The following is a 14,219-nucleotide window of genomic DNA, read 5'->3' on the forward strand; positions in this document are numbered from 1 at the left end:
TAAAAAAAGCCCTTGCCTGTACCGGAATTAGCGTGACGTCAGGGGTTGAAGGGCTCCTCACATTTGCACAATGTTTACACCAGCAGCGAGAGCGATTCGGACCGAGAAAGCGACGATTACCCCATTCATTTGAGCCAGGATGAAAGATTCGTGGATGAGGTACGTGAGAGTGAAGGATTAGAGTGCAGTGCAGGACGTATCTTTTTTCACTCTGACCGTAACTTAGGTACAAGATTGGATTCCACACTCTCCTTTTTCTATTGTGGATCACGGATTTGTATTTTAAACCACCTCGGATACTATATCCTCTTGAAAATGAGAGTCGAGAACGCGAAATGGACATTCACAGTGACTTTTATCTCCACGACGATACATTGGTGAAGCACTTTAGCTACAGAGCTAACGTGATAGCATCGTGCTTAACTGCATATAGAAACAGACGAAATAAGCCCCCGACTGGAAGGATAGACAGAAGATCAACAATACTACTATTACTATTAAACCCTGGACCTGTAACCACACGGTTAATGCTGTACCGCCTGGCGAAGCCTAGCAATGCTATTGCTAACGACGCCATTGAAGCTAACTTAGCTACGGGACCTCGACAGAGCTATGCTAAAAACATTAGCTCTCCACCTACGCCAGCTCTCATCTGCTCATCACGAGCCGAGCTCACCTGCGTTCCAGCGATCGACGGCGCAACGAAGGACTTCACCCGATCATCGATGCGGTCGGCGGCCCGGAGACGGAGGAAGTCAAGGTGAGGACAGCGGCGCGGCGGCGGGCGTTGTAGCTTTCGACGACACCCCGGCTGCCATCAGAGTCGGCAAGAAACATATTTCCCCAAAGTTACGTACGTGACATTCACGTAGCGCCACGCACATACGGGCAAGCGATCAAATGTTTGGAAGCCAAAGCTGTACTCACGGTAGAGCGTCTGCTATCCAACTCAAAGTCCTCCTGGTTGTGTTGCTGCAGCCAGCCGCTAATACACCGATCCCACCTACAACTTTCTTCTTTGCAGTCTCCATTGTTAATTGAACAAATTGCAAAAGATTCACCAACACAGATGTCCAGAATACTGTGGAATTATGTGGTGAAAACAGACGACTTAAGCTGGCGACCGTGCTATTCCAAAATGTCTCCTTCAACCCTTGACGTCACGCGCAAACGTCATCATACATAGACGTTTTCAGCCGGAAGTTTCCCGGGAAAATTAAAATTGCACTTTATAAGTTAACCCGGCCGTATTGGCATGTGTTGCAATGTTAAGATTTCATCATTGATATATAAACTATCAGACTGTGTGGTCGGTAGTAGTGGGTTTCAGTAGGCCTTTAAAACAGCAGAGCGCTCCTGTTATATAGAGGACCTTTGACTATAATTTTTGCGGCAGATTCCTAAAAACAGCAGAGCACTCCTGTTGTATAGAGGATCTTTGAGTAGCATTTTGGCAGTGGGTCATTAAAAAACAGCAGAGCGCTCCTGTCATGGAAAGGATTTATGACTAGCATTTTTACAGCAGATTCCTAAAAACAGCAAATCACTCCTGTTACATAGAGGATATTTGACTAGCCTTTCTGCAGCAGATTCATAAAAAAGAAAGCACTCATGTCACAGAGAATCTTTAACTTGCAATTTTGCAGTTGGTCATTAAAAACAGCATTTTTTTCCAGTAAGATTCCCAAAAACAGCAGACCACATCTGTCATGTAGAGGATCTATGACTAGCATCTTTACAGCGAGCATTTTTGTAGGACTTCATAAAAAAATAGCAAGAGCGCTCCTGTCATGCCTTCTTGCAGTACGATTCCTAAAAACAGCAGAAAAGTCCTGTTAAATAAAATATATTTGACTAGCATTCTTGAAGCCGATTTCTAAAAACAGCAAAGCAATCCTGTTATATATTCTTTGACTAGCATTTTTGCTATGGGTCATTAAAAACAGCAGAGCGCTCCTGTCATGGAAATGATTTACGACTAGCATTTTTACAGAAGATTCCTAAAAACAGCAAATCACTCCTGTTACATAGAGGATTTTTGACTAGCAGCAGATTCCTAAAAACAGCAAATCACTCCTGTTACATAGAGGATATTTGACTAGCCTTTCTGCAGCAGATTCCTAAAAACAGCAAATCACTCCTGTTACATAGAGGATATTTGACTAGCCTTTCTGCAGCAGATTCCTAAAAACAGCAAATCACTCCTGTTACATAGAGGATATTTGACTGGCGTTTCTGCAGCAGATTCCTAAAAACAGCAAATCACTCCTGTTACATAGAAGATATTTGACTAGCCTTTCTGCAGCAGATTCCTAAAAAAGAAAGCACTCCTGTCACTGAGAATATTTGACTAGCAATTTTGCAGTTGGTCATTAAAAACAGCATTTTTTTCATTAAGATTCCCAAAAACAGCAGAGCACATCCGTCATGTAGAGGATCTATGACTAGCATCTTTACAGCGAGCACTCTTGTTTAGAGAGGATCTTTGACTAGCATTTCATTAAAAATAGCAAGAGCGCTCCTGTCATGCCTTCTTGCAGTACGATTCCTAAAAACAGCAGAACAGTCTTGTTAAATAAAATATATTTGACTAGCATTCTTGAAGCAGATTTCTAAAAACAGCAAAGCAATCCTGTTATATATTCTTTGATTAGCATTTTTGCAGTATGTCATTAAAAACAGCAGCGCACTCCTGTTATATAGAGGATCTTTGACTAGTATTTTTGCGGCAGATTCCTAAAAACAGCAGAGCACTCCTGTTGTATGGAGGATCTTTGACTAGCATTTATGCAGTGGGTCATTAAAAACAGCAGAGCGCTCCTGTCATGGAAATGATTTACGACTAGCATTTTTACAGCAGATTCCTAAAAACAGCAAATCACTCCTGTTACATAGAGGATTTTTGACTAGCAGCAGATTCCTAAAAACAGCAAATCACTCCTGTTACATAGAGGATATTTGACTAGCCTTTCTGCAGCAGATTCCTAAAAACAGCAAATCACTCCTGTTACATAGAGGATATTTGACTAGCCTTTCTGCAGCAGATTCCTAAAAACAGCAAATCACTCCTGTTACATAGAGGATATTTGACTGGCGTTTCTGCAGCAGATTCCTAAAAAAGAAAGCACTCCTGTCACTGAGAATCTTTGACTAGCAATTTTTCAGTTGGTCATTAAAACAGCATTTTTTTCATTAAGATTCCCAAAAACAGCAGAGCACATCCGTCATGTAGAGGATCTATGACTAGCATCTTTACAGCGAGCACTCCTGTTTAGAGAGGATCTTTGACTAGCATTTCATTAAAAATAGCAAGAGCGCTCCTGTCATGCCTTCTTGCAGTACGATTCCTAAAAACAGCAGAACAGTCCTGTTAAATAAAATATATTTGACTAGCATTCTTGAAGCCGATTTCTAAAAACAGCAAAGCAATCCTTTTATGTATTCTTTGATTAGCATTTTTGCACTATGTCATTAAAAACAGAAGAGCGCTTCTGTTATATAGAGGATCTTTGGCTAGCATTTCTGTAACAGCTTTTTAGAAGCCTTGTTGCAGAGTATCTTTGACTAGCATTTTTGCAATAGATCCTAAAAAGCAGCGGAGCACTCATGCCATATCGAGGATCTTTGACTAACATATAGACTTTGACTTACTTTTTATTGTCATTCAAATTTGAACTTTACAGCACAGATAAGAACGAAATTTCGTTACATAAACTCATGGTAGTGCAGGATAAAAAAGCAATAAGGTGCATATATAAATAAATAAATAAATATATATAAATAATATATAAATCTGTTTCCCATAAACTGCCAAGATACCTGTGGCGGTGGGGGTGTGGCTATGGGCGTGGTCACTATGACATCATCGAGTAATTTGCATAATTTACTACAATGATATGATTTTCTCTAAAAAGGCTCAAAAAATGTATACTTACTAATTAATAATAACAGTTTTGTTTTAAACGTCCATCCATCCATCCATTTTACAATATAATTACAACACTTTATGTACATATTTATATACACATTTGAACAATAAGTTATTCACTGAAATATATTTATTAATTGTGGTTCTTAAAAAAAACATATCTTATAAAATATAAAAGCTAAAATGTCTCTTAAAGCTCTGCCCCTTTAATTAGTGCATACTAAATAATTTAACTTTAGCCTACTACTACAACCATATTATTTACCAGCAACATAAAGTGAAACAGAGGCAGAGGTGTCCTGCCACAGTCAGTAACAAATAAACAGAAAACAGTAGTGGTCAAATACAAATAAGGCAACAAGAGAAGTATCCTACACTTCTCTTTTGTAAAGTAAATCTGAACCGCCTATATGGGCATCTACATCAACTTTATGATTTGCCTGAGAAGCTGGACAGGACAAAAAAATAAAATAAAATAAAAATATATATATTTTTTTTAAATTTATTTTTATTTGTGGCGGACGTAATTCTTTCGTGGCGGGCCACCACAAATAAATGAATGTGTGGGAAACACTGGAAATATATATATAAACTAAATAAATATATATAAATAAATAAATAGATTACTGTACAGATAAATATATTGCATATTTCTTATGTTTGAAATTCAGCCCTGGTCGCTATTATCTATTTGGGAAGGTACAAATGTTTAGACATGGCAGAGCTCTAATTGGACAATATTACAAAAGATGAGCCATAATGAAAGTGTGGCCCCCAGGATAATTGAGTTGACCACGGCGGACCCTCACCTTCATGGGACAGGAGCGTTTGTCGGCGCTCCGCTGAGCAGCCGCCTCGAAGCAATAGGCCTTCCTGTGTCCTGGAGGCCAGTGTTGGTCTGCCAGCTCCCTCATGAAGTCCTCCAAAGCCACCACGCGATGGTAGGCGGACAAGGCCTCCAGTTTGAAGAAGTCCGTGTATGGGACGTGGACCTGCAAAAAACACTGAAGATGACGCCTGTGCAATGGTTCATGACGTGATTACGTTGCCAAAATCCTGCAAGGAAGCATTGTGTTTACATGCACTCAACATAAGATAGTACTCCCTGCTAAACAGCAATGCAAACAACAATACAAACGTTTTTATTATATTTGTTGTTGTTTTTTTAATGTTACCTTTTTTTTTGTGCTTCTATGCCAATAAAATTACATATTTTTTAAATTATCAAAGCATTTTCAAAATCAATTACAACTTCATTGTTGAAAAAAAAATTTTTTTGTAAAAATGATGACTATTACAAATAGAAATTATGAATATTACAAATACCTAATAACTACAACTTCATTTTTCCCCATTATTTTGTCACTTTATTTTTGTAAAATGACTGCGGTCATTTTTATTATTTTTGTTTGATTACAACTTTTTTTAATTGAAACTTTATTCTAGTAAAATGATCCTTTTTTAAATCAATTCCGCTGTTTGTCCCTCAGGACAAACAGCGAGAGACCTTTGCACAGTGCCTGTGTTTTTAAAGATGTAAATCTCTGTTGTTTTACACATCTCTTATGTATTTTAAAATGTATGTCTTAATGTATTTATTTTGAAACTGCTCTGTGACATGTGCTGTTGACCTCTTGGCCAGGTCACCCTTGTGAAAGAGATCTTGATCTCAATGGGTTTTCTTATCTGGTTAAATAATGGTTCTAAAATTACTTTATTCTTGTATAATGATTTTTTTTACAATGTTGTGACTATATAAAAATCTAAACACCTTTATTCTTGTAAAATAACTTGACTTTTTAAAATTAAACTACAGCAACTATATTCTATTAAAATTATGACTGTATACTGTATATAAATTACATATTATTCTAGTAAAATTGGATAATTTTTTTCTTAGTATATTATGACTTCATTCTTGTAAAAAGACTACTTTTTCCCCACGATGTTGCAACATTTTTTCTTAAAACCTTAAAAATGTATTCCTGCAAAATTGTAAAAATTTTCTTGACTTCTAAAATTAATTTTTTTAACAATACTGTGACTTTTTATATAACTTAAATCCTAATTTTACCCTTGTAAAATCACCACTTCATTAAATTATGATTGTATTCTGAATAGTAAGATAGAACAACAACCATGTATATCACTTTGGCATCCTTCAATTGTTTATGATCATGTCCATGTATATGTACCAAAAAAACGTTGTCCATCAAAACAATCAGGTCAAAAGAATGTGTCTTCTTAAGTAATGTTAAAAACAAACGCCTGGGTCCAGTGAAAAATCTAAATATATATGAACATATAAAAAGATCACAAAAACAACATGAAAAAAACTATCAAACATCATTATAAAGACAATTTTAATTGTCTTTAATTACAAGGAAAAGAAAAAAAAATAAGCAGTGGTACCTCAACTTATGCGTAGTTTGAAATGTTGAGTGATCTCTCAACCTTTTGTTAAGCTTTAAAAAAGGGAACTGCACTATTTTGGGAATTTTGCCTATTGTTCACAATCATTATGAGAGACAAAAACACCCTCTAAGACAACTTCCAAACCCTCCAGCAACGTTTTATATACACACTGCAAGTATATATATATAATGTAATAACAGACACCTTCATAACAATATGCATTATGTTCCATCGGCGCATTGATTTTTTCCGTTTCCAAAGTGGCGCACTTCCTACTTGTGGCAACGAATGTGTGTTCCTACTTCCAGAAACAAACGTGTGTGTGTGTGTGTGTGTGTTCTAGTCATGGCAGAATTGATAACAGACAACAAAGACGACTATTTTTCGACAATTGAGGATTCACAACCTTGTATTTTTGAAGCTGAATATATGGAGGATGAACTACTCCTTATAGAAGCGAGCATGAAAAAAGGCTGAGACGTTGGAGCAGACGGATGCCAGAGAGAGTGATGTGAAAGTGACGAAGCCAATGTCTGTGGAACTTGGAGCCAAGCTATTTCGACATGAACGGAAAAACCGTCCCTGGCAAGCTGGACCAAATACACATTTTTCCATCGAGTGAGTGACATTTGAATATTAATGACGATACACGCAGAACATCATGCGTGTTATTACGACTACGGTACATACGCTGTCTGGCTAGCCGTGTACAAACAAAACATGAAAAGTGGGCTAATACTTTACAGATACTTTAATATGATTGTTGTTGTTTTTCAGTCAGGACAGATTGGTGTAGGTAGTAAATATTAGGTAGGTTAGCTAGTAGGTAGATAAGTAAGTAGGCAAGTAAGTTAACAGGTAAATAAGTAGGCAGGTGAGTAGGTAAAAAAAAGTAGATGGGTAAGTAAATAAGTAAGTAGGTAAATAATTAAGCATGTAAATAGGTGTGTAGGTAGTAATTATTAGGTAAGTAAGTTAGTAGGTGGATAAGTAAACAGGTAAGTAGGTAAATATGTTGGTAGGTAAGTTAACAGGTACAAACCCCGTTTCCATATGAGTTGGGAAATTGTGTTAAATGTAAATATAAACGGAATACAATGATTTGCAAATCATTTTCAACCCATATTCAGTTGAATATGCTACAAAGACAACATATTTGATGTTCAAACTGATAAACATTTTTTATTTTGCAAATAATCATTAACTTTAGAATTTGATGCCAGCAACACGTGACAAAGAAGTTGGGAAAGGTGGCAATAAATACTGATAAAGTTGAGGAATGCTCATCAAACACGTATTTGGAAACATCCCACAGGTGAACAGGCAAATTGGGAACAGGTGGGTGCCATGATTGGGTATAAGGGTAGATTCCATGAAATGCTGTTATTCACAAACAAGGATGGGGCGAGGGTCACCACTTTGTCAACAAATGCGTGAGCAAATTGATGAACAGTTTAAGAAAAACCTTTTTCAACCAGCTATTGCAAGGAATTTAGGGATTTCACCATCTACGCTCCGTAATATCATCAAAGGGTTCAGAGAATCTGGAGAAATCACTGCACGTAAGCAGCTAAGCCCGTGACCTTCCATCCCTCAGGCTGTACTGCATCAACAAGCGACATCAGTGTGTAAAGGATATCACCCAGATTGAAAATGTGTGGCGCATTATAAAGCCTAAAATACCACAATGGAGACCCCCGGACTGTTGAACAACTTATGCTGTACATCAAGCAAGAATGGGAAAGAATTCCACCTGAGAAGCTTCAAAAATGTGTCTCCTCAGTTCCCAAACGTTTACTGAGTGTTGTTAAAAGGAAAGGCCATGTAACACAGTGGTGAACATGCCCTTTCCCAACTACTTTGGCACGTGTTGCAGCCATGAAATTCTAAGTTAATTATTATTTGCAAAAAAAAAAAAAGTTTATGAGTTCGAACATCAAATATGTTGTCTTTGTAGCATATTCAACTGAATATGGGTTGAAAAGGATTTGCAAATCATTGTATTCCGTTTATATTTACATCTAACAATTTCCCAACTCATATGGAAACGGGGTTTGTAAATAAATAGATGGGTAAGTAAATTAGTAAGTAGGTAAATATGTAAGCAGGTAAATAGGTAGTAAATATTAGGTAAGTAAGTTAGTAGGTAGATAAGTAAGCAGGTAAGTAAGTTAACAGGTAAATAAGTAGGCAGGTGAGTAAGTAAATAAGTAGATGGGCAAGTAAATTAGTAAGTAGGTAAATAAGTATGCAGGTAAATAGGTGTGTAGGTAGTAAATATTAGGTAAGTAAGTTAGTAGGTAGATAAGTAAGCAGGTAAGTAGGTAAATATGTTGGTAAGTAAGTAAGTTAACAGGTAAATAAGTAGATGGGTAAGTAAATTAGTAAGTAGGTAAATAAGTAAGCAGGTAAATAGGTGTGTAGGTAGTAAATATTAGGTAAGGAAGTTAGTAGGTAGATATGTAAGCAGGTAAGTAGGTAAATATGTTGGTAGGTAAGTAAGTTGACAGGTAAATAAGTAGATGGGTAAGTAAATTAGTAAGTAGGTAAATAAGTAAGCAGGTAAATAGGTAGTAAATATTAGGTAAGTAAGCTAGTAGGTAGATAAGTAAGCAGGTAAGTAAGTTAACAGGTAAATAAGTAGGCAGGTGAGTAGGTAAATAGGTAGATGGTAAGTAAATTAGTAAGTAGGTAAATAAGTAAGTAGGTAAATAGATGTGTAAGTAGTAAATATTAGGTAAGTAATTTAGTAGGTAGATAAGTAAGTTAGTAGGTAGATAAGTAAACAGGTAAATATGTTGGTAGGTAAGTTACAAGGTAAATAAGTAGATGGGTAAGTAAATTAGTAAGTAGGTAAATATGTAAGCAGGTAAATATGTAGTAAATATTAGGTAAATAAGTTAGTAGGTAGATAAGTAAGCAGGTAAGTAAGTTAACAGGTAAATAAGTAGGCAGGTAAGTAGGTAAATAAATAGATTGGTAAGTAAATTATTAAGTAGGTAAATATGTAAGCAGGTAAATAGGTAGTAAATATTAGGTAAGTAAGTTAGTAGGTAGATAAGTAAGTTAAAAGGTAAATAAGTAGGCAGGTGAGTAGGTAAATAAGTAGATGGGTAAGTAAATTAGTAAGTAGGTAAATAAGTAAGCAGGTAAATAGGTGTGTAGGTAGTAAATATTAGGTAAGTAAGTTAGTAGGTACATAAGTAAGCAGGTAAGTAGGTAAATATGTCGGTAGGTAAGTAAGTTAACAGGTAAATAGGTAGATGGGTAAGTAAATTAGTAAGTAGATAAATAAGTAAGCAGGTAAATAGGTGTGTAGGTAGTAAATATTAGGTAAGTAAGCAGGTAAATATGTTGGTAGGTAAGTAAGTTAACAGGTAAATAAGTAGTTAGGTAAGTAAATAAAGTAGTAGGTAAATATGTGTGTAGTTACATTGGTGTAAGGAGGAGTGTGATGACGGTACACAATCCAAGGGTAAATATGTTGGTAGGTAAGTAAGTTAACAGTTAAATAAGTAGTTAGGTAAGTAAATAAAGTAGTAGGTAAATATGTGTGTAGTTACATTGGTGTAAGGAGGAGTGTGATGACGGTACACAATCCAAGGGTAAATATGTTGGTAGGTAAGTAAGTTAACAGGTAAATAAGTAGTTAGGTAAGTAAATAAAGTAGTAGGTAAATATGTGTGTAGTTACATTGGTGTAAGGAGGAGTGTGATGACGGTACACAATCCAAGGAGGGACTGCCAAGGTTCGGTTTAACATCTTCGCAAAGGCCAGAGAACCCAGGAAGTGGTCTGCTTGGTTCCCAAAGCGACCTGAGCAAAGACAACAACATGTTTTATTTCTTATTTGTGTTAAATGAGGGAAATAAGAAACTATAGCTGCCTGATGACGAATGACCCACAACTAGGAATAATGGCATCTAAGTGTTTATTACCCATGCAAGGACAGTACAACACGTAGCCATGTTCATCCCACTGGAGATCCCCCGCAGCCGTCCGACAACTTTGCTGTAAGAGGAAAGAAAATAAATAAAAGAATATCAGAGTTTGTGATGCGAGCTTTTTTCTGACCGCCATTGTGGTTCATACTAACTCCCAGCATGCAACGCGCGGGCTTCTACTTCTGCGGCTGTGCAGTGAAAGCGCGTGTTAGAGCGTTTGTTGCCACCTAGAGGGCTAAAAGCGTATTGCGTCAGGTTTTTAATTGAAGTAAAAAAAAACAGATTTGTTTTTACAATTCATGATACAACGTGTTAGTATTTACTGCTGTGTCTTTTTAACAGCAACTTAAACGTGCACATGCTGTGTTATTTCCACAAAACTATCTTTAAATAGTCGCATATATATTTATTTAATGCTTTCCTCATAAAAAAAAACTAAACTTTGAACAATGTAAAGTAAAGTAAAAAAAAACCGCATTTATGAATTATTAAATGATCAATTATTCAAAATAAAACAAATTCAAATATTCTTTACAAAAAAAAACTTTTTGAGAGTAAATAAAAAAAATATTCTGAAGACAAAATATTACAATGACATTTTTAATTACTTTAATTTGGTAAGAGTATTTTATCCTAATAAGCAACACAGTGCTTTTATACACAATTCTTTATTCATACCCATAACTTTGAACAGGTTTGTAGGCTTTAGTGACGGTATGTGGTGTCAATGTGTGTCAATAAAACAAATTCAAATATTTTTTAGAATAGAAAACATTTTTTAGAGTAAATGTAAAAAATATTTTGAAGACCAAATATTACAATGACATTTCTAATGAGTTTAATTTGGTAAGAGTATTTTATCCTAATAAGCAATACAGTGCTTTTATACACAATTGTTTATTCATACACAGAACTTTGAACAGGTTTGTAGGCTTTAGTGACGTGTATGTGGTGTCTATGTAAAACTATGTAAAAAGAAAAAATCAATAATGAATTATTGAATGATCAATTATTCTAATATTTTGTAGGAAAACAATTTTTGAGAGTAAATGCAACAATTATTTTGAAGACAAAAAATTACAATGACATTTTTAATTAGTTTAATTTGGTAAGCGTATTTCATCCTAATAAGCAATACAGTGTTTTTATACACAATTGTTTATTTATACACAGAACTTTGAACAGGTTTGTTGGCTTTAGTGACGTGAATGTGGTGTCAATGTAAAGCTATGTATAACAAATTTTTTAAAAAGCAATAATGAATTATTGAATTATCAACTATTCAAATATTTTATAGAAAAAACATTTTTTAAAGTAAATATAAAAATCATTTTGAAGACAAATAATTACAGTGGTATTTTAATGACTTTAATTTGGTAAGATTATTTTATCAGCATTTTTTGAGAGTAAATTTAAAAAATATTTTGAAGACAAAATATTACAATGACATTTTTAATTACTTTAATTTGGTAAGAGTATTTTATCCTAATAAACAATACAGTGCTTATATGCACAATTGTTTATTTATACAAATAACTTTGAACAACTGTTGTGACGTAAATGTGGTGTCTATGTAAAGCTATGTAAAAAAATAAAAACAAACAGAATAATGAATTATTGAATTATCAATTATTCAAAATAAAATAAATTCAAATATTTTTTAGAAAAAACATTTTTGAGGGTAAATTTTACAATAATTATTACAATGACCTTTTTTCATGAGTATTACTTATTAAGTATTTTATCCCACTAAGTTTAGTGGGTATTAACATACAGTGCTTTTATACACAAGTTTTATTCATAGAAATTTTTTTTTTGTTCACTGAATTCCCTCCAAAAAACCAAAAAAACAAACGAGGACTGAAAATGACGAAGACGGATTAATTCTCTTTCTCTTTTATCGCATCTTCATCATCACATGTTGCTCAAACATGCCCACAGTCACAGTGCTGGGTAACCACGGCAACATGCAGCCTGGGTGGGCGTGGCTTAAATCTTTGTTCCAGGGTGATGCACCCATAAGACTTGATTGACTAAAAACACACACGTGTATGAACGTTGTTTACGGAACACGTAGCCCGTGCACTTTATCTTCCACCCCATCGGCCATTTGAACTGTTCCTTCCCTCGTTCTCTCCTTTTTGTTTGGTTCTTCTTCGCGGCAGCTGGCTGTTGTTTGCCTCCTTCCCTGTGAGCGCTCCCTCCCCCACTATGGAACACACACTGTTTCTCATTGTTGCTGATGACAGCCACGATAACAATGCACCGCGCCGTAATTCAGAGCAGGGCCACGGGAAACAGAAGAAGAAGAAGATGAGGTTTGCTGCAGGTGATAGCTAATAACAGGGCCCGACCAATACTTAACCTTTCAGAACTGATGGAAAAAGGGGTAGTCTGTTCCAGGGTTAAACTGCTGCCATCATGAAATCTTTACGCAACGTCCCAAAGGACTCACAGCGTCCAGATTCCACTGACAAGTTCTCTTGATGTATTTTATTGATATCATATTATCAACGAGTTTTTGAGTAATGGGGAGATAACCAACTGTACTCGGAACGCCCCGTTTTCTATCGCCAGACTCCGTTTACCGACCCCTTCTCGGTGTGACGTCATCCACAGACCTGGAACCCGTTTCCCAGCATAGAAATTGTGCACGAAGGCATGTAAAACTACAAAACCCCAAAACCAGTGAAGTTGGCACGTTGCGTAAAGCATTCACACAAAACTATTTAAACAGAAACCTATCGTGGGTGCGAAAAGGAGCGGGTAGAAGCGAAGCTTATTACAGTACGTCCTGCCCAAACACGCAGATATAGTAATCAGATTCTTCATCGACAATGCAATACACAATCAGCTGATTGTATTATTACAGGATACGTATGAATATTTACTCACAATTAACACACTAATTGTAAACAAAAGCTGATACGTACATGCATGACGTTCACACCAACACGTTTTATAGCGCATGCAGAGCTAGATAGAGCTGCAGGATACTTCAAATGCAGCTACTTCCATTTTTCCCTTTCTGTCTTGCCTCTGGTGAGGGCGGTCGCATTTTTCTCCGCTCCCTCCTTCCCTGCTTGCTCTCTTCGTTTGGTCTTGTCTGAACTTTTTTGAAGCCTCTTTCTTTGCGCTGTCCTCAAATCTAAACATCCGACACGGAAATGATCAGCTGGACTCTCGACGCAATTGACAAAGTCTTTTCGACAGGGAAAAGAGGTTCGGGGGAGCCTGGCTGCCCTGATGGAACCATTGCTGCGGGGTACGTCAGAGACTCCTGGGATAAATGGAGAGCCATGTGCCTCTCAGTCCTTTCCATCGAGGACGTGGAAGACATCTACAGTACCTATTTGGAACCGTGGGCATTGCTCTGGTGTATCGTCAAATTCGGAAGACGATGGCAGCCACACAAGGAGCCCAACGGCTGTTCGTCGCAATGGAAGGATTGGGCCGGGCTGTGGGAACACAGACTGTGGCGATTTCTGAACTGAATCGCAAAATGGATCACATCATGGAGAAATTTGCTGAGAAGGAGAATTGAATTGAATTTGAGAGAAACCAGCACGGACACATAGAGCAGGCAAGTCATTGTTTTGACTGCTCGAAGAAAACAACATCCCAATCTACGATTCGACTCCCCCGAATGGCCTTGACGCTATCAGGAACAGGCTGTTCTGAAAAACACCCCCGAGCACACCTGAACGATGGGCGCTTTTGACCTCCCTTTTTCTCAACAACACCTGGCGTCGAACTTTGAGATCGGCCCCAGTCCACAAAAACATTTCAACATCACACCCAAGTTAATTGGGCATACGTGCACGCACCCGCCCCTTCCTCAACCAACGCCTTCACCACTGCTTAATTCATGGGGTTATGGATTGTAGCTGAGATAGGCTCCAGTGCCCCCCGTGACCCCGAAGGGAATAAGCG

General features: G+C 36.7%; 1 protein-coding gene across 1 annotated transcript in view; it reads right to left on the minus strand.

The window, feature by feature from the left end:
• Positions 1-14,219, minus strand: part of pofut1 (protein O-fucosyltransferase 1) — a 117,166-nt gene that overhangs the window by 19,379 nt on the left and 83,568 nt on the right. The window contains exons 2-4 of the mRNA XM_062052591.1: positions 10,281-10,353; positions 10,037-10,158; positions 4,738-4,920 (exon numbers count right to left, since the gene is read on the minus strand). Coding sequence (XP_061908575.1) covers positions 4,738-4,920; positions 10,037-10,158; positions 10,281-10,353 — 378 coding nt within the window. The remainder of the gene's footprint in view (positions 1-4,737; positions 4,921-10,036; positions 10,159-10,280; positions 10,354-14,219) is intronic.

The sequence above is a fragment of the Entelurus aequoreus genome, linkage group LG07, assembly GCF_033978785.1.
Source record: "Entelurus aequoreus isolate RoL-2023_Sb linkage group LG07, RoL_Eaeq_v1.1, whole genome shotgun sequence".
Lineage (NCBI taxonomy): Eukaryota > Metazoa > Chordata > Actinopteri > Syngnathiformes > Syngnathidae > Entelurus > Entelurus aequoreus.